Below are 18,883 nucleotides of genomic sequence, written 5' to 3'. Positions count from 1 at the left end.
GTTCTGTATGTGAGTAAAATGATAAAAATGGCGTTGAGCTGTCCTTCACTGAATGTTTGATGTGTTGGTCTGGTATGGGCTACACAGGAATGGTGTAGTATGATAGTATCTCGACGCCTCTTGACAGTGACTTGTTTAGATGGCAAAAAATGACACATTTTGCAATCATTTTTGTGTTTCTATTTTGTAAAATGTTCATTGTATTGCATGATTATTATGCATTAAGAAGTTATACAAACATATGACTCTGTTTTATAAGTAGGTTTTATTAGAGGTTTGTCAACTTTAATAAATCGCTCAACATGTTTTTTTCGTAATAGCTACCGTGATGAAACAGATGCAAATGGTACATGATTAAATCTTTAATGTCCTCCACGACCTGCTTTTCCTCCGTGGTCACCTCCTTTTCCTTTATGGTCGCCTCCATGATCTCCTCCATGCTCGCCTCCTTTTCCTTTATGCTCGCCTCCTTTTCCTTTATGGTCGCCTCCATGATCTCCTCCATGCTCGCCGGCTTTTCCATGCCCATGGCCGTGTCCCCCTTTTCCACCTTTTCCCTTCTTCCCCTGGAAATTACAAAAATAACATTACTAGACTCACCTATTGGTATCGGAAAACCTTTCCTTTATGAATGGAAATGTTTTCCCTTCAATTGTCTCAACGATTACACCCATTACCCTGACATGTGAAAATCTAAATTCCATTTTTTGGGGGGGTTCCGAAACAATATTAATGTTATTACGTTAATGTGTATGAACTATTATTTTGTAAGCCTCCTAACTCTCCCTTGCCCTCTCCTCCGGAGCCCTGTGAAACAGACAGTATTCTGTTGACATCCACCAGGACAACACTGGGATCTAAGATATAGCAAGCTAGAAAATAGTTTTGTTCTTTACTTAGCTTGATTTGAAATGTTTTTTAAGACTGAGTTGACTGAAGTAAAGAAGCAGAGATAGACAAATAATGCAGATATCTTACATCATCAGTCCCAGGTGTGGACTCCGCCTGGAACAACAACACATTATGTCAAACACATAGCACACATGTCTGAAGGTATTTTCTGTATTTGAAAAGTAAGTTAACTAACTTACCGGTTTCTTTGCTGTGGATAAAAAGTAAGGAATATTTTGAAGTTATTCAAATAATAGAGGAATGCATTGTCATTGTTTCCCATTAAGCATCGAGAAAGCATGTATGGCCATACTAGTCTACTCCTTGAAATCGTAAATGCAACGTCAATGCAATATATTCTCAACTTCAGGGTTGAGTTGTGAAACTACATAACTACATAGTCATTTAAAACCTCAGTGCACATAATACAGTAAATGAAGTGAACAACTTCAACACTTACCTGGATCACTCATTTTCTCAGACAAGAACTGGCACTGAAATCACACTGTTGGACAAATGAATAGTATATTTACAAAATAATCAGTATATCAAATTAAAATCCGGTATTTTCTTATCCTTGTAAATATCAAAGTTACTTTCGTCATATAAACAAGAATTGCATAAGAACCCCTACATTTACACATTAAAGCAAGCCTCACCTGGTACTGGAGGTTGAAGGACTGTACATAAACTGTATTTTCAGTCTGTATTTATAAGAGAGTGTCGAGTATGTAAAAACCACACCCAGTCCTTTTAATTACAGGTGGAAAGGTGTTTGTAGTCGGACAGAAAAAGCAGGGCGGAGAAATGAGATGATAGGTGACCCAAAATATTGGCATGGTAATGATACTGACAGTTAAAAACAAGGTGGTTAAAAACAAAGACAAAACAGGGACATCATAATTATGTCAAACCTGAAGATTGATGATGAAAGCAGCAATCTACCCAGCTTTGTTTCATAGAGCTTGGTGAGAGTGTGGTTTTCCTATTATTATTTTCCATACAACCATCCCACAATCTTCTGGGAATGGTGCAGGATAGCTGTTTGTTTTTATGTAATTCTTAGCACATTTAAGAAACTTGACAAAAAAAAACATTTTCTTGATACACTACATGGCTAAAAGTATGTGGACACGCCTTCAAATGAGTGGATTCTGCTATTTCAGCCACACCCGTTGCTGACAGGTGTATAAAATCGAGCACACAGCAATGCAATCTCCATAGACATTGACAGTAGAATGGCCTGTACTGAAGAGCTCAGTGACTTTCAACATGGAACCGTCACCTTTCCAACTAGTCAGTTCGTCAAATATCTGCCCTGATAGAGCTGCCCAGGTCAACTTTAAGTGCTGTTATTGTGAAGTGGAAAAGTCTTGGAGCAACAACCGCTCAGCCACAAAGGGGTAGGCCACACAAGTTTACAGAACGGGACCTCAGAGTGCTGAAGCGTGTAGCCTGTAAAATTCGTCTGTCCTTGATTGCAACACTCACTACTGCCTTTGGATATAAGAACTGTTTGTTAGGAGCTTCATGACATTTGTTTTCTATGGCCGAGCAGCCACACACAAGCCTAAAATCACAGTGCGCAATGCCAAGCGTTGGCTGTAGTGGTGTGAAACTCGCCACCATTGGACTCTGGAGCAGTGGAAATGTGTTCTCTGGCAGTCTGACGGACGAATCTGGGTTTGGCGGATGCCAGGAGAACGCTACCTGCCCCATGCATAGTACCAACTGTAAAGTTTGGTGGATGAGGAATAATGGTCTAGGGCTGTTTTTCATGGTTCAGGCTCCTTAGTTCCAGTGAAGGGAAATCTTAATTTTAAGCGTACAAAGACGATTCTGTGCTTCCAACTTTGTGGCAACATGACAATGCCCCTATGCACAAAGCGAGGTCCATACAGAAATGGTTTGTTGAGATTGATGTGCAAGAACTTGACTGGCCTGCACAGAGCCCTGACCTCAACCCCACCGAACACCTTTGGGATGAATAGGAACGCTGGCTACGAGCCAGGCCTAACCGCCCAACATCATGCCCGACTTCAGTAATGCTCTTCTGGCTGAATGGAAGCAAGTTCCCGCAGCAATGTTCCAACATCTTGTGGAAAGCCTTCCCAGAAGAGTGGGGGCTGTTATAGGAGCAAAGGTGGGACCGACTCCATATTAATGCCCATGATTTTGGAATAAGATGTTCGACGAACAGGTGTCCATATACTTTTGGTCATGTGTATTTTCAAGCAATTTGAAGTCAAAACAGTAACTAGGCCACTCAGGAACATTCACTGCCTTCTTGGTAAGCAACTGCAGTGTATATTTGGCCTTGTGTTTTTGGTTATTGTCCTGCTGAAAGGTTAATTTGTCTCACAGTGTCTGGTTGAAAGCAGACTGCTCCAGGTTTTCCTCTAGGATTTTGTCTGTGGTTAACTCCATTCTGTTTTTTTTTGTATCCTGAAAACTCCATAGTCTTTGCCGATGCCAAGTATACCCATAACATGAGGCAGCCACGACCGTGCTTAAAAATATGGAGAGTAGTACTCAGTGATGTGTTGCGTTGGATTTGCCCCGAACAAAACACTTTCTATTCAGGACAAAAAGTGAATTCCTTTGGCACATTTCTGCAGCATTACATGTTTAGTGCCTTGTTGCAATCAGGATGCATGTTTTTGGTATATTTTTTTATTCTGTACAGGCTTCCTTTTCATTTAGGTTAGTATTGTTGAGTAACAAATGTTTTTGATCCGTCCTCAGTTTTCTCCAATCACAGCCGTTAAACTCTGTTACTGTTTTAAAATCACCTTTTGCCTCAAATCCCCGAGTGGTTTCCTTCCTCTGCTGGCCAATCAGTTAGGAAGGACGACTGTATCTTTGCAGTGACTGGGTATATTGATACACAATCTAAAGTCTAATTAATAACTTTGAATATCCCTTTGAGCATGGTAGTGTCTGCCTATTTTTTTTACCCATCTACCAATAGGTGCTCTTCTTTGCAAAGCATTGGAAAAGCCCCTTGGTCTTTATGGTTGAATCTGTGCTTGAAGTACATTACTCAACTGAGGGACCTTGCAGATAATTGTGTGGGGTACAGATATGGGGTGGTCATTAAAAAACAAGGGTGAGTCCATGCAACTTATATGATTCCTTAAGCACTATTTCAATCTTGAACTTATTTAGGCTAGCCACAACAAAGCTAGTAACCAAGACATTTTAGTAGATTATTTTGTATTCATTTGTTTAAAAAATATATATATATATATTTTCACTTTGACATGAGCTATTTTGTGTGGATCAGTGACAACATTTTTCAATTGTATCCATTTAAATCTCACTTTGACTCAACAAAATGTGAAAAGTTCAAGGGGGGTGAATATTTATGATATGCACTGTATATGCAGAAACTAACTTTAATATTCACAAGGATAAGAAGGTACCAATGACCCAAGCCCCTCTCAGTTAATCCCTACCATTGTGTCACTGAGTCATCATAATGCTTTAGCAAATGTACATTATACCAGGGGCATTGTTAGACACAATGTAAGTAACCAATTTGATGTCCCTCTAATTGCCTTGAATGCCTCTGCTGATCCTACAGCTATTGTATGCAGCAATCATGTGTCTATGAACCAGGTTTATGCTGTTAGCACTGAGGCGGTGTGCCCCAGTAGGAAGTCCAACTAACATAAATAACATATATACTAGAATATATACTTCTGCTAAGCTTCCCAGTAAAGCAATGAAAACAAGCAAGCATCCCAGAAAAGTGCTCAAAATAGCCCACATTAACATATGTTGCTTAAGAAACAAGGTCCATGAAATTAATAACTTGCTCGTAACAGATGACACTCAATAGAATTGCCCTGATAAGCTTCTTACTTTTTTCAATCTTTATTAACAACATGCTACAGGCTTTGAGTAAAACCAGTGTGTCTATGTATGCGGATGACTCAACATTATACACATCAGCTACTACAGCAACTGAAATGACTGCAATACCTAACAAAGAGCTGCAGTTCGTTTCAGAATGGGTGGCAAGGAATAAGTTAGTCCTAAATATTTCTAAAACTAAAAGCATTGTATTTGGGACAAATCCTTCACTGAACACTAAATCTTGAAATAAATAATGTGGAAATTGAGCAAGGTGAGGTGACTAAACTGCTTGGAGTAACCATGGAACTGTCATGTTCAAAACATATTGCTATAACAGTAGCTAAGACGGGGAGAAGTCTGTCCATAATAAATTGCTTCTCTACCTTCTTAACAGCACTATCAACAAAGCAGGTCCTACAGGCCCTAGTTTTGTTGCACCTGGACTACTGTTCAGTCGTGTGGTCAGGTGCCACAAAAATTGACTTAAGAAAATTGCAATTGGCTCAGAACAGGGCAGCACGACTGGCCCTTCGATGTACACAGAGAGCAAACATTAATAATATGCACATCAATCTCTCCTGGCTCAAAGTAGAGGAGATATTGACTTCATCACTACTTGTATTTGTGAGAGCAAATTGACATGTTGAAAGCACCGAGCTGTCTGTTTAAATGACTAGCACACAGCTCAGACACCCATGCATACCCCACAAGACATGCCACCAGAGGTCTCTTCAAAGTCCCCAAGGCCAGAACAGACTATGGTAGATGAACAGTACTACATAGAGCCATGACTACATGGAACTCTATTCCACATCAGGTAAATGGTGCAAGCAGTAGAATCATATATATATAGTGTGTGCCCTCAGGCCCATACTCCACCACCACATATCTGCAACACAAAATCCATGTGTACATGTCATCATGTGTGTGTATGCATGTGGTTATGCCTATGTTTGTGTTACTTCACAGTCCCTGTTTTTCCAGAGGTGTGTTTATATACCTGTATATATATATAAATACACCTCTGAAAAAGCAGGGACTGTGAAGTAACACAAACATAGGCACAGCCACATGCATACACATGTATACACATGCATCCATGAACACATGGATTTTGTGTTGTATCTATGTGGTAGTTGAGTAGGGGCCTGAGGGCACACACTGAGTGTTGTGAATTCTGTAATGAATGTATTGTAATGTTTTTAAAATTGTATAACTGCCTTTATTTTGTCGGACCCCAGGAAGAGTAGCTGCTGCCATATAAATACCAGATTTTGATTTGATATACAGAATATTTGGAGTATAGGCCTATACTATCAATTTAAGGAGGACTTGGAGTTTGGTATCAGCCAGGAAATGTTCTCTTGAGACGAGAAGGGCGTGATTACTCGCCAAAGAAGCAGTGAAGGAGAGAGAGAAATTATTTACATTTCTCAGTGGTGAGGTGGATAGAGTTATGGGTGAGACGCCCTGGCCTTAGGCAATTTGCAACCTGAGAGAACATCAAACCTCGTTCCAACAGAAATAGCTTTAAAACTTAAAAAAATGAAATGTCTTTTGAGGTGTAAAACTCCAATTGCATTGGAGTAGGTTGATTTAATAGAAATGGAAAGAGCAGCTGATGTTTCAGCAATTTTGTGAATCCATGATCTACAACTTCCTCATAAAAAAAATCTGTATTTTTATATTTTAATTTTTTAACCTTTATTTAACTAGGGTATGAATTGACAACTGCCAATCATGTTGTCAACGAGTAAAGAGTTTACCCAGCTAGCACATAACCTTCTGAGAATCATGTTGTCAAAGAGTAAAGAGTTTACCCAGCTAGCACATAACCTTCTGAGAATCATGTTGTCAAAGAGTAAAGAGTTTACCCAGCTAGCACATAACCTTCTGAGAATCATGTTGTCAAAGAGTAAAGATTTTACCCAGCTAGCACATAACCTTCTGAGAATCATGTGTCTTAGAACGTGTTGAGAGAGTATTAATGTGAAACATCACAGCACAGCTGAAAAATATATGGAACATGACAATCTTAAGAGGGCGGTTTACAGAGATACTGTAGGTGGGTTGGACTGAGAGTAGCTGAGGGGTGGGTTTAAATGCTAATGTTCTATAATAGTTATGATTGAAAACAATGCATAATGTATAAGTACTATATATCTACATGTGGCTGGATGGATATCAAATTCATTAATAGTTGTTATGTAATAAAAAAAACAAATTTACATGCAACAAAAAAAGAAAAAGCTGTAAAAACAAAGTTTATTTTGGTCCTCTGAAGAGGTAGGGGTGGTGGATGGGCCCCCAAAGAGAAAAATAAATACAGTGGGGTAAAAAAGTATTTAGTCAGCCACCAATTGTGCAAGTTCTCCCACTTAAAAAGATGAGAGGGGCCTGTAATTTTCATCATAGGTACACTTCAACTATGACAGACAAAATGAGAAAAAAAAATCCAGAAAATCACATTGTAGGATTTTTAATGAATTTATTTGCAAATTATGGTGGAAAATAAGTATTTGGTCAATAACAAAAGTTTATCTCAATACTTTGTTATATACCCTTTGTTGGCAATGACAGAGGTCAAATGTTTTCTGTAAGTCTTCACAAGGTTTTCACACACTGTTGTTGGTATTTTGGCCCATTCCTCCATGCAGATCTCCTCTAGAGCAGTGATGTTTTGGGGCTGTTGCTGGGCAACACAGACTTTCAACTCCCTCCAAAGATTTTCTATGGGGTTGAGATCTGGAGACTGGCTAGGCCACTTCAGGACCTTGAAATGCTTCTTACGAAGCCACTCCTTCGTTGTCCGGGCGGTGTGTTTGGGATCATTGTCATGCTGAAAGACCCAGCCACGTTTCATCTTCAATGCCCTTGCTGATGGAAGGAGGTTTTCACTCAACATCTCACGATTCATTCTTTCCTTTACACGGATCAGTCGTCCTGGTCCCTTTGCAGAAAAACAGCCCCAAAGCATGATGTTTCCACCCCCATGCTTCACAGTAGGTATGGTGTTCTTTGGATGCAACTCAGCATTCTTTGTCCTCCAAACACGACAAATTGAGTTTTTACCAAAAAGTTATATTTTGGTTTCATTCTCCCAATCTTCTTTTGGATCATCCAAATGCTCTCTAGCAAACTTCAGACGGGCCTGGACATGTACTGGCTTAAGCAGGGGGACACGTCTGGCACTGCAGGATTTGAGTCCCTTGCGGCGTAGTGTGTTACTGATGGTAGGCTTTGTTACTTTGGTCCCAGCTCTCTGCAGGTCATTCACTAGGTCCCCCCGTGTGGTTCTAGGATTTTTGCTCACCATTGTTGTGATCATTTTGACCCCACGGGGTGAGATCTTGCGTGGAGCCCCAGATCGAGGGAGATTATCAGTGGTCTTGTATGTCTTCCATTTCCTAATAATTGCTCCCACAGTTGATTTCTTCAAACCATGCTGCTTACCTATTGCAAATTCAGTCTTCCCAGCCTGGTGCAGGTCTACAATTTTGTTTCTGGTGTCCTTTGACAGCTCTTTGGTCTTGGCCATAGTGGAGTTTGGAGTGTGACTGTTTGAGGTTGTGGACAGGTGTTTTTATACTGATAACAAGTTCAAACAGGTGCCATTAATACAGGTAACGAGTGGAGGACAGAGGAGCCTCTTAAATAAGAAGTTACAGGTCTGTGAGAGCCAGAAATCTTGCTTGTTTGTAGGTGACCAAATACTTATTTTCCACCATAATTAGCAAATAAATTCCTTAAAAATCCTACAATGTGATTTTCTGGATTTTTTTTCTCATTTTGTCTGTCATAGTTGAAGTGTACTTATGATGAAAATTACAGGCTTCTCATATTTTTAAGTGGGAGAACTTGCACAATTGGTGGCTGACTAAATACTTTTTTGCCCCACTGTAAATGTTCTTCTCTGGGAATTTCAGTACTTCAGCATAACGTTTTCTGCAGGTTTCCTCATGGTTCTGTGAAAAGTAATGTTCTCAGAACAATAAGAAATAAAAACCATAAAAACCACAAGAAAAATATTAGTAACGTTCTATGGAAAGATGAGACTCTCATGATGGTGTTCTCCGTTTTGCTCTACGACCCCCACAAGCCCCACGGGACTTGTCTGAAGTTGGTACCATCGATGTGTGAACCGTTTGGGCTACAAACTAATATGACCCCACTATGGAAAGGGGACACTCCCACAATGGTGTTCTCCATTTTGCTATACGACCCCCATGAGTGTCACGGGACGTATCTGAAGGTAACCTGGTATCGTCTTTAAAAAATCATGGAAGTAAGGAAGTAAAATTGTGCCGCCCGCCCAGAAAAGGGGTTAAATACCTGTCCCAAAAAATACATATATAGTTCTTGAGCTTTTTTATATCATAGTCATAGGACAGACACTTCAAAACCTTGTTCTTTATGATACATTTTTTTTTACTGTTTGTTTTGCCATTTATGAATGTGTTATTCAATGCATGTCTATGGGTTATAGTAGTAAAGGACAAATTCTATATTTGATCAAATAATTGTTAAATATTTTTGTTGTATACCTACAGAGGTCCAAAATCTCAAAATCAAATAGCTAAATGATCTATGGTATGACCAAGAAGACAATGAATGTTCCTTAGAGGCCTCGGTACAGTTTGGACTTGAATCTGCTTGAAAATATATGTCAAGACTTGAAAATGTCTGTCTAGCAGTGATCAACAACCAACATGACAGAGCTGGAAGAAAATTGCACAATACAGGTTTGCAAAGCCCTAGAGACCCAGCTAGCACATAACGTTCTGAGAACCATATGTTTATTTGAGCTTAATGAGAGAGTGGTTGTCCTAAGGTTATTTTGCATACAATCTGCCCACAATGTTCTGGGAATGGAGCAGGATACCCAGCTAGCACATAACGTTCTGAGAGCCATATGTTTCTTAGGTTGGAATTTCAGTACTTCAGCATAACGTTTCCTACAAGTTTCCAAATGGTTTTATTTAAAGTAATGTTATCAAATTGTTCAGAGAACATTAAGAAACAACGTTCCTCCTTTGAAATTTCAGTACTTCAGCATAATGTTTTCTACAGGTTTCCTCATGGTTGTATACTGAACAAAAATATAAACGCAACATGTAAAATGTTAGTCCCAAGTTCCATTTGCTGAAATAAAGATCACAGGAATTTGACATCCTCACAAAAAGCTTATTTCTCTCAAAACGTGTGCACAAATTTGTTTACATCCCTGTTAGTGAGCATTTCTCCTTTGCCAAGATAATCAATCCACCTCACAGGTGTGGCATATCAAGATGCTGATTAAACAGCATGATCATTACACAGGTGCACCTTGTGCTGGGGACAATGAAAGGCCACTCTAAGGTGTGCAGTTTTGTCACACAATACAATGATATAGACTTCTCAAGTTTTTAGCGAGCGTGCAATTAGCATGCAGACTGCAGGAATGTCCACCAGAGCTGTTGCCAGAGAAAGTAATGTTCCTTTCTCTACCACAATCTCCAATGTCGTTTTAGAGAATTTAGCAGTATGTCCAACCAGCCTCACAACCACAGACCATGTGTAACCACGCCAGCCCAGGACCTCAACATCTGGCTTCTTCACCTGCGGGATCGTCTGATACCAGCTACCCAGACAACTGATGAAACTGAGTATTTCTGTCTGTCATAAAGCCCTTTCGTGGGGAAAAACAAATTCTGATTAGCTGGGCCTGGCTCCTCAGTCAGTGGGCCTGGCTATGAAGTGGGTGGGCCTATGCCCTCCCAGGCCAACCCATGGCTGCGTCCTGCCTAGTCATGTGAAATCCATAGATTAGGGCCTAATTCATTTATTTCAATTGACTGATTTCCTTATGTGAACTGTAACTCAGGAAAATCTTCGAAATTCAGCATAACGTTTTCTACAGGTTTCATCATGGTGCTATTTAAGGTCATGTTCTCATTTTTATGAGAACATTAAGAAAACGTTATTCTGTGGGAATTTTAGTATTTCAGGTTTCCTCATGGTTCTATTTAAACAGTCCTGTTCTGAAAACATTAAGAAAACTTTCCATAAAAACCACAAGAAAACATTAGTAATGTTCCATGGACAGATGGTGTCCTCCGTTTTGCTCTACGTCCCATATGGGAATCACTGGACTCGTCTGAAGGTAACCTGGTACTGGTTTTAAAAATGATGAAGTATGGAAGTAGTTTTGTGCCAACAAAAAAAGGGGTGAAGTACAGTACGTGTCCCCAAAAATATATATATTTATTGAGCTTTCTTATATCTCTAAGATATAGGACAGACACTTCAAAACCTTATTCCTTATGTTTTGCCATTTATGAATGTGTTATTCAATTAATTTCTATGAGCTATTGTAGTAAAGGCCAAATTCAATATTTTATCAAATATTTTTTTTAATATATTTCTTTATTCCTACAGGGAACCTAAAGTTCAAAATCAAATAGCTAAATGATCCATGATATGACCAAGAAGACAGTGAATGTTCCTGAGTGACCTAGTTACAGTTTTGACTTGAATCTGCTTGAAAATATATGTCAAGACTTGAAAATGTCTAGCAATGATCAACAACCAACTTCACAAAGCTTGAAGAATTTTGAAAATAATAAATGCATTGCAAACATCTCAACCAGCTGGTGGAGTTACATAATTAGAGTAAACTAATTTTGGATTGGAATTTCCATCATCTAAAACAGTATACATTAATTTACATTATTTCTGCTTAATTTACTTTTAATGTAAGACAGGCCTAGTTAAATGAAGACTGATGTCAAATTTTAATAACATATGATACATTTTTCTGTCAAAATATGAATATTAGAATGCATGTAAATTCATGTTTTTACAGTTTATATGCTTAGAATACCAATAACATGGCATATGTAGAATTATATTGTGAAACATATTGAAGATAATAGGCTGTCACGCCCTGGCCATAGAGAGGCTTTTATTCTCTATTTTGGTTAGGCCAGGGTGTGACTAGGGTGGGCATTCTAGTTTCTTTATTTTTATGTTTTCTATTTCTATGTTTTGGCCGGGTATGGTTCTCAATCAGGGACAGCTGTCTATCGTTGTCTCTGATTGGGAATCATACTTAGGTAGCCGGGTTTTCCACCTTAGTTGTGGGTAGTTGACTTTGTTAGTGGCCTGTATAGCCCTAGTAAACTTCATGTTCGTTTGGTTGTTTCTTGTTTTTGTTGGCGACATTCTAAATAAAAAGAAATGTACGCTCGCCACGCTGCACCTTGGTCCGGTCATTTCCCTGACGACGTTAGTGACATAGGCAGACAGTGAATAATGTTATGGATTTGAAAATATTTGAGGATTTGCACAGACAAAAAAAATGCCATTACAATATTTCTCCATTATTACTAGCTTTGACTTAATAGCCTTGACTAAACGGTGATTGACTCTATACCGGTACCCCCTGTATATAGCCTCACTACAGTTATTTTACTGCTGCTCTTTAATTACTTGTTACTTGTATTTATTATTTTGTTAACTTATCTATTTTTTACATACACGTTTTTCTTAAAATTGCATTGTTGGTTAAGGGCTTGTAAGTAAGGATTTCACTGTAATGTCTACACCGGTTGTGTGAACTGACAAATACAATTTGATTTGATTCCTTTAAAGGGAAACTCAGCCATCTGGTAGATATTATTTTCAAGAGTTCCTAATTTTGTAAAACAACATATTAGTAATTTAATCATTCTTAAATTATGTTTTAGAGGTCAATATTTTACAATGTTGTAATTTCCCATTTTATACACAATTAGTCATTTTAAAAAGTGTGATAAGTGAGGTTCGGTTTTGCTCACGTTCACTTCCTGGTTTTCAACCATAATTGGAGTCCAATAATGAAAACCAATAGGCATGTCTTAGAGATATTCTTTATTGGGACAGTGGTTAGGGTGTTTGTAACTGATGCTGGTGGCCTGGGTTTGAGACTTGCTAGGGCAGTCACGGTAATCTTATGGAAATATGTTATTGTCATTATTTAGCAAACACATCTATCTGATCTAATTAAAATGAGTTTCTCATTGAAAGATGGGAATCTGTAGGATTGTCCCTTGAGGACGAATTATGACCACATTTCCACTGCCTAAGCAGGGCTGAAATGCAGTGGAAATGTTTCTTTGGGATTCAAATCATTTGCATCGCAAAGAGGGACATTGCAATTAATTGCAATTCATCTGATCACTCTTCATAACATTCTGGAGTATATGCAAATTGCCATCACAAACTGAGACAGCAGACTGAGTGCATCTGCATTCACAGTGAGGCAAAGACTTTTGGAGGATGGCCTGGTGTCAAGAAGGGCAGCAAAGAAGCCAATTCTCTCCAGGAAAAACATCAGGGACAGACTGATATTCTGAAAAAGGTACAGGGATTGGACTGCTGAGGACTGGGGTAAAGTCATTTTCTCTGATGAATCCCCTTTCCGATTGTTTGGGGCATCCGGAAAAAAGCTTGTGAAAATTAATATTTGTGCCATTCTCAAAACTTTTTGCCACGACTATATATATATATACATATATATATATTATCTATATTATACATATATATATATAAACTCATCAACATGTGTAAATATTTGTATGAACATAACAATATTCAACAACTGAGACAAACTGAACAAATTCCACAGATATGTGGCTAACAGAAATGAAATAATGTGTCCCTGAACAAAGGGGGGATCAAAATCAAAAATAACAGTCAGTATCTGGTGTGACCACCAGCTGCATTAAGTACTGCATTGCATCTCCTCCTCATGGACTGCACCAGATTTGCCAGTTCTTGCTGTGAGATGTTGCCCCACTCTTCCACCAAGGTACCTGCAAGTTCCCAGACATTTCTGGGGGGAATTCCCCTAGCCCTCACCCTCCGATCCACAGGTCCCAGACATGCTGAATGGGATTGAGATCCGGGCTGTTCACTGGCCATGGCAGAACACTGACATTCCTGTCTTGCAGGAATTCACGCACAGAATGAGCAGTATGGCTGGTGGCATTGTCATGCTGGAGGGTCATGTCAGGATGAGCCTGCAGGAAGGGTACCACATGAGGGAGGAGGATGTCTTCCCTGTAACGCACAGTGTTGAGATTGCCTGCAATGACAACAAGCTCAGTCCGATGATTCTGTGACACACCGCCCCAGACCATGACGGATCCTCCACCTCCAAATCAATCCCACTCCAGAGTACAGGCCTTGGTATAGCGCTCATTCCTTCGATGATAAACATGAATCCGACCATCACCCCGGGCGAGACACAATCAAATCAAATCAAATGTATTTATATAGCCCTTCATACATCAGCTGATATCTCAAAGTGCTGTACAGAAACCCAGCCTAAACCCAGCCTAAAACCCCAAACAGAAAGCAATGCAGGTGTTGAAGCACGTTGGCTAGGAAAAACGCCATATAAAGGCCAAAACATAGGAAGAAATCTTCTGGATGTGCCGGGTGGAGATTATAACAGAACATGGCCGAGATGTTCAAATGTTCATAAATGACCAGCATGGTCAAATAATAGGTCTGGGACAGGTAGCATGTCCGGTGAACAGGTCAGGATTCCATAGCCGCAGGCAGAACAGTTGAAACTGGAGCAGCAGCACAGCCAGGTGGACTGGGGACAGCAAGGAGTCATCATGCCAGGTAGTCACGCGACTTGTCAGTGAAGAGCACTTTTTGCCAGTCCTGTCTGGCCCAGCGACGGTGGGTTTGAGCCCATAGGCGACGTTGTTGCCGGTGATGTCTGGTGAGGACCTGCCTTACAACAGGCCTACAAGCCCTCAGTCCAGCCTCTCTCAGCTTATTGTGGACAGTCTGAGCACTAAAGGAGGGATTGTGCGTTCCTGGTGTAAATCGGGCAGTTGTTATTGCCATCCTGTACCTATCCCCGCAGGTGTGATGTTTGGATGTACCGATCCTGTGGAGGTGTTGTTACACGTGGTCTGCCACTGCGAGGACGATCAGCTGTCCATCCTGCCTCCCTGTAGCGCTGTCTTAGGCGTCTCACAGTACGGACATTGCAATTTATTTCCCTGGCCATGCCTCCTTGCAGCATGCCTAAGGCACGTTCATGCAGATGAGCAGGGACCCTGGGCATGTTTCTTTTGGTGTTTTTCAGAGTCAGTAGAAAGGCCTCTTTAGTGTCCTAAGTTTTCATAACTGTGACCTTAATTGCCTACCGTCTGAAAGCTGTTCGTGTCTTAACGACCGATCCACAGGTGTATGTTCATTAATTGTTTATGGGTCATTGAACAAGCATGGGAAATAGTGTTGAAACCCTTTACAATGAAGATCTGTGAAGTTATTTGGATTTTTGAAAGACAGGGTCCTGAAAAAGGGACGTTTCTTTGTTTGCTGAGTCTCGCGGCTAAGTTTTCACCTCCAAAGAGATTTCTCTTTTCAAAAGAGAGTTTGAAATGTATTTCTGTTTGAATGAGGTTTGACATTTGCTCTCAGGTTGCAAATTGCCTAAGGCCAGGGAGTCTCAGCCATAACTCTGCCCAGCTAGCATATTTGGTTCCTTGGAAGTTGTGGGAAGGTATGTTTTTTGTTTTACATTCGTTGTACATTTCCTGACCAGTAAAGCTAAATGTTTTTTTTTTACGTTCTGAGGACAGAAGTGAGAATTTAGCCTGTCCTGGGAATGTTTATTTTTTGATTGCAGGGAGGTTCTGTGAACATTTTACTCTGCTTCTTTGAGGTTTTAGAGAGAGGTTTTATTAATGGTCTCAAAACAGAAATGCTGTAATGGCCGTCGTTGGTGGAAGAAGGTAAGGACCAATGCGCAGCGTGGTACGTGTTCATCTTTTTAATAAAGTAAATTGAACACTGAATAACAAAACAACAAAGAAACAACCGGAACAGTTCTGTCTGGTGTAGACACACAAAGACTGAAAACAACCACCCACAAAACACAATGGCAAACAGGCTACCTAAATATGGTTCTCAATCAGGGACATCGATTGACAGCTGCCTCTGATTGAGAACCATACCAGGCCAAACACAGAAATAGAAAATCATAGACAAACTAACATAGACAACACACCCAACTCACGCCCTGACCATACTAAAACAAAAGACAAAACAAAGGAACTAAGGTCAGAACGTGTTAAATGCTAGGTTATTTGGAGTTTTTGAATACTTCCTTACAACTTTCACTGAATGTTTTAATCAGGTTTTTAATAACACTGCTAGCTTATTTGGGGTTAACTTGTTTTTTACTCCAAGCACAGATGGGACACATGGAGATTAATTTCCATAGGCATTATTCAAGGAAAAACATGTATTTTTTATTGGGACATGGCCTCAGTGAGATTCAAACTTATAATCTTCTGTTCTCTATCCATGGAATTAGTCCCTGCAACACCAGGATGGAGCAACTGTAGCATGCCATGTTTTTTACGAATACAAAGCTGTTCATATTAGTCTATTCAATAGATCCCATTCCAAAGGAAACAAGTACTCCTTAAGATCAGGTGTGGCCAATTAGTGGGTGCGGCCAACACACCTGAACACACTTAACAACATCGAGGATCGATTTTTGTTGATGCTGAGAAGTGAATGCATATATTTTTAAATAACATTCTTATAATGTTATTTAAGTTTGCTTGAGGTTTGTATGGAACGTTTTCTCAACGCTCTCGGAAAACAATTTGAGAACCATGAGGAAACTTGTCGGAAATGTTATGCTAAAGTGCAGAAATGCCACAGAAGAACGTTGTTTCTTAACGTTCTTTGAACTATTTGAGAACGCTTCCAATGTCAAACCATTTGGAGAACGTTCCTAGAACATTACCAAAATTGAAATTAAATGTAACCATGTTTGAACTTTTAGGAAACGTTCTGTTAAAGTCAGTAGTGTAATGTACTTAAGTAAAACTACTTTAAAGTACTACTTAAGTAGTTTTATGGGGTATCTGCGCTTTACCTTACTATTTATATTTTGAGCAACTTTTACTTTTACTTCACCACATTCCTAAAGAAAATAAAGTACTTTTTACGCCAAACATTTCCCTGACACCCAAAAGTGTTTTGACAGGAAAATGGTCCAATTCACACACTTATCAAGAGAACATTCCTGGTCATCCCTACTGCCTCTGATCTGGCAGACTCACTAAAAACAAATGCTTAGTTTGTAAATTATGTCTGTCTGTTATGAGTGTTGGAGTGTGCCCCTGGTTAACCGCCAAAAATAAAATAAAATAAATTGTGCTGTCTGTTTTGCTTAATATAAGGAATTTGAAATTATTTATACTTTTACAATTGATACTTAAGTACATTTTAACAATTTGATACTTAAGTATATTTAAAACCAAATACTTTTAGACTTTTACTCAAGTAGTATTTTACTGGGTGACTTTCACTTTTATTTGAGTCATTTTCTATTAAGGTATCTTTACTTTTACTCAAGCATGACAATTGAGTACTTTTTCCACCACTGGTTAAAGTAATGCAATAACATTACTTTTTGTCAAGTTCCTTAGATGTGCTGAGAATGTTCCAAATAAAATGCAACTATCCTGCACCATTCTCAGAAAGTTGTGGGAAGGTTATATCCAAAATAACAATAGGACAACCATGCTCTTGCCAAGCTCTAAGAAACATATGGTTCTCAGAACGTTATGTGCTAGCTGGGTATCCACCTCACCACATAGAAATGTACAGAAAATGTATCTCCCTGTCACATCATGCCACTACTTCTATGGGAAGTAATTATTCCCTTCTCATCTCAAGAAAACATTGCCTGGCTGATACCCAACTCCAAGTCCTCCTTACTTCAGCTTGGCTACACCAATCATTGATGCAAACAAATGAGACACACAGTTTTACTGATAAATCCTTGTCTTATTGGGTCTATTCTATAAAATATTTTTGTATGTGACAGAGAGCTGACTTGTTTAGCACTTCACCAGACTGACCCACTAATCCATGGCCCTATGTAACACAAGTGACAATGGTCTCATTGGGGCTATCTAACCCTATAGTCTAGTTATGCCTTAAATTATTAGTATATACTGAAAATAATCTGTATATCAAATCAAAATCTGGTATCTTCTTGTCCTTGTAAATATCAAAGTAATTTTCTGCATTTAAACAAGAATTGCATAAGAACACCGCCATTCTCACATTAAAGTGAAAGCCTTACCTGGTGCAGAATGTTGACAGACTGGACATAAGATATATGTTCAGTTTGTATTTATAAGATAGAGCGTTTTGATACATCGGTAGAGTATAAAATAACCACACCCAGACCTAATTTGATTACAGGTGGATGGGTGTTTGTTGTTGGCCAGGTAAAGTAGGGCGGAGAGATGAGACAATGAGTGATAATTGAATGACTGAGAGTACCACCCTAAATGTTGTCATGATGATGATACTGACTGCTGAAAATGAGGTAGTTGAAAACAAAAACAAAATTAGGACATCATAACTATGTCAAACCTAAAGATCCAGGAGCACATTTCAAAAAGAAGATAAGATGAAAGAAGTCATCTGAGGACAGCTTGACTTGGCCCACCCATCTTAATACTGTACATTTAAAAGGAAGAGCATAAGCTAATTGTAGCTAAAGATGATCGACAACTCCCTTAACTCAAGAGAGAACACTAAAACCAACAATCTCTTTAGTCTTTGACAACATTATTGACAGTTAACAATTCATGCAAATTGCTGAAACATCAGTGGCTCTTTCCATTTATGTGAAATCTACTATTAGTTTAGTGAATATTTTAGTATGTGACAGAGAGCTGGTTTATCTAGCACTTTATCAGACCTACCTCCGCTAACCCATGGCCCCATATGAGACCGGTGACAATGGTCTCATTGGGGCTCTCTAACCCCATAACCTAGTTGTGTCTTTCAGTTGAATCTCTAAAGGTTTATCATAGGCAATAAATATGATATATAATATATATAATGGTCTTTCCTTCATCAACAATGATATGACAATATAGACTTATGCATGAAAACATGCAAACGAAGGCTGATTGATGCAAGCCTGTGAATACCTGCAGTATGGCAAGTGGGGTGTTTACACTACCAACCAGAAGGATAAAGCAAGTACTCCACCTAGAGGGTAAAATGCATCCTCACTTGTCATATTTCCACTCAAATTACATCT

At 39.2% G+C, this 18,883-nt stretch overlaps 1 protein-coding gene across 3 annotated transcripts; it reads right to left on the bottom strand.

The window, feature by feature from the left end:
- Positions 1-246: 246 nt before the first annotated feature.
- si:dkey-248g15.3 (uncharacterized) lies at positions 247-18,015 on the bottom strand. Of its 3 annotated transcripts, none has more exons than XM_090211383.1 (5): positions 17,909-18,015; positions 1,352-1,396; positions 1,092-1,102; positions 979-1,005; positions 247-566 (listed from the first exon to the last, which is right to left on the bottom strand). In XM_090211383.1, exons 2-5 carry the CDS (start codon positions 1,362-1,364, stop codon positions 363-365), a joined length of 255 nt encoding a protein of 84 aa, XP_090067509.1. In that variant the 5' UTR covers positions 1,365-1,396; positions 17,909-18,015; the 3' UTR covers positions 247-362. The 3 variants fall into 3 exon arrangements, with proteins under 3 accessions (XP_090067509.1, XP_021430161.1, XP_021430160.1); XM_021574486.2 differs by lacking the exon at positions 17,909-18,015 and adding an exon at positions 1,551-1,572; XM_021574485.3 differs by lacking the exons at positions 1,352-1,396; positions 17,909-18,015 and having other exon boundaries at positions 1,092-1,207.
- Positions 18,016-18,883: the final 868 nt, after the last annotated feature.

Source organism: Oncorhynchus mykiss, chromosome 19, assembly GCF_057628025.1.
Source record: "Oncorhynchus mykiss isolate SJ-2025 chromosome 19, ASM5762802v1, whole genome shotgun sequence".
Lineage (NCBI taxonomy): Eukaryota > Metazoa > Chordata > Actinopteri > Salmoniformes > Salmonidae > Oncorhynchus > Oncorhynchus mykiss.
Note: the sequence above shows the minus strand (reverse complement) of the source record. Positions and strands in the feature narration are given on the sequence as shown.

What these genes read in the sequence shown, in the direction of transcription:
- si:dkey-248g15.3 (XM_021574485.3), bottom strand. Translation starts at nt 1,192, where the DNA reads ATGCTTTCTCGATGCTTAATGGGAAACAATGACAATGCATTCCTCTAT. An exon ending in TATCCACAGCAAAGAAACCG is followed by an intron (nt 1,006 to 1,091) that starts GTAAGTTAGTTA and finishes TTGTTGTTCCAG; the next exon opens with GCGGAGTCCACACCTGGGAC. An exon ending in CCACACCTGGGACTGATGAT is followed by an intron (nt 567 to 978) that starts GTAAGATATCTG and finishes TGTAATTTCCAG; the next exon opens with GGGAAGAAGGGAAAAGGTGG.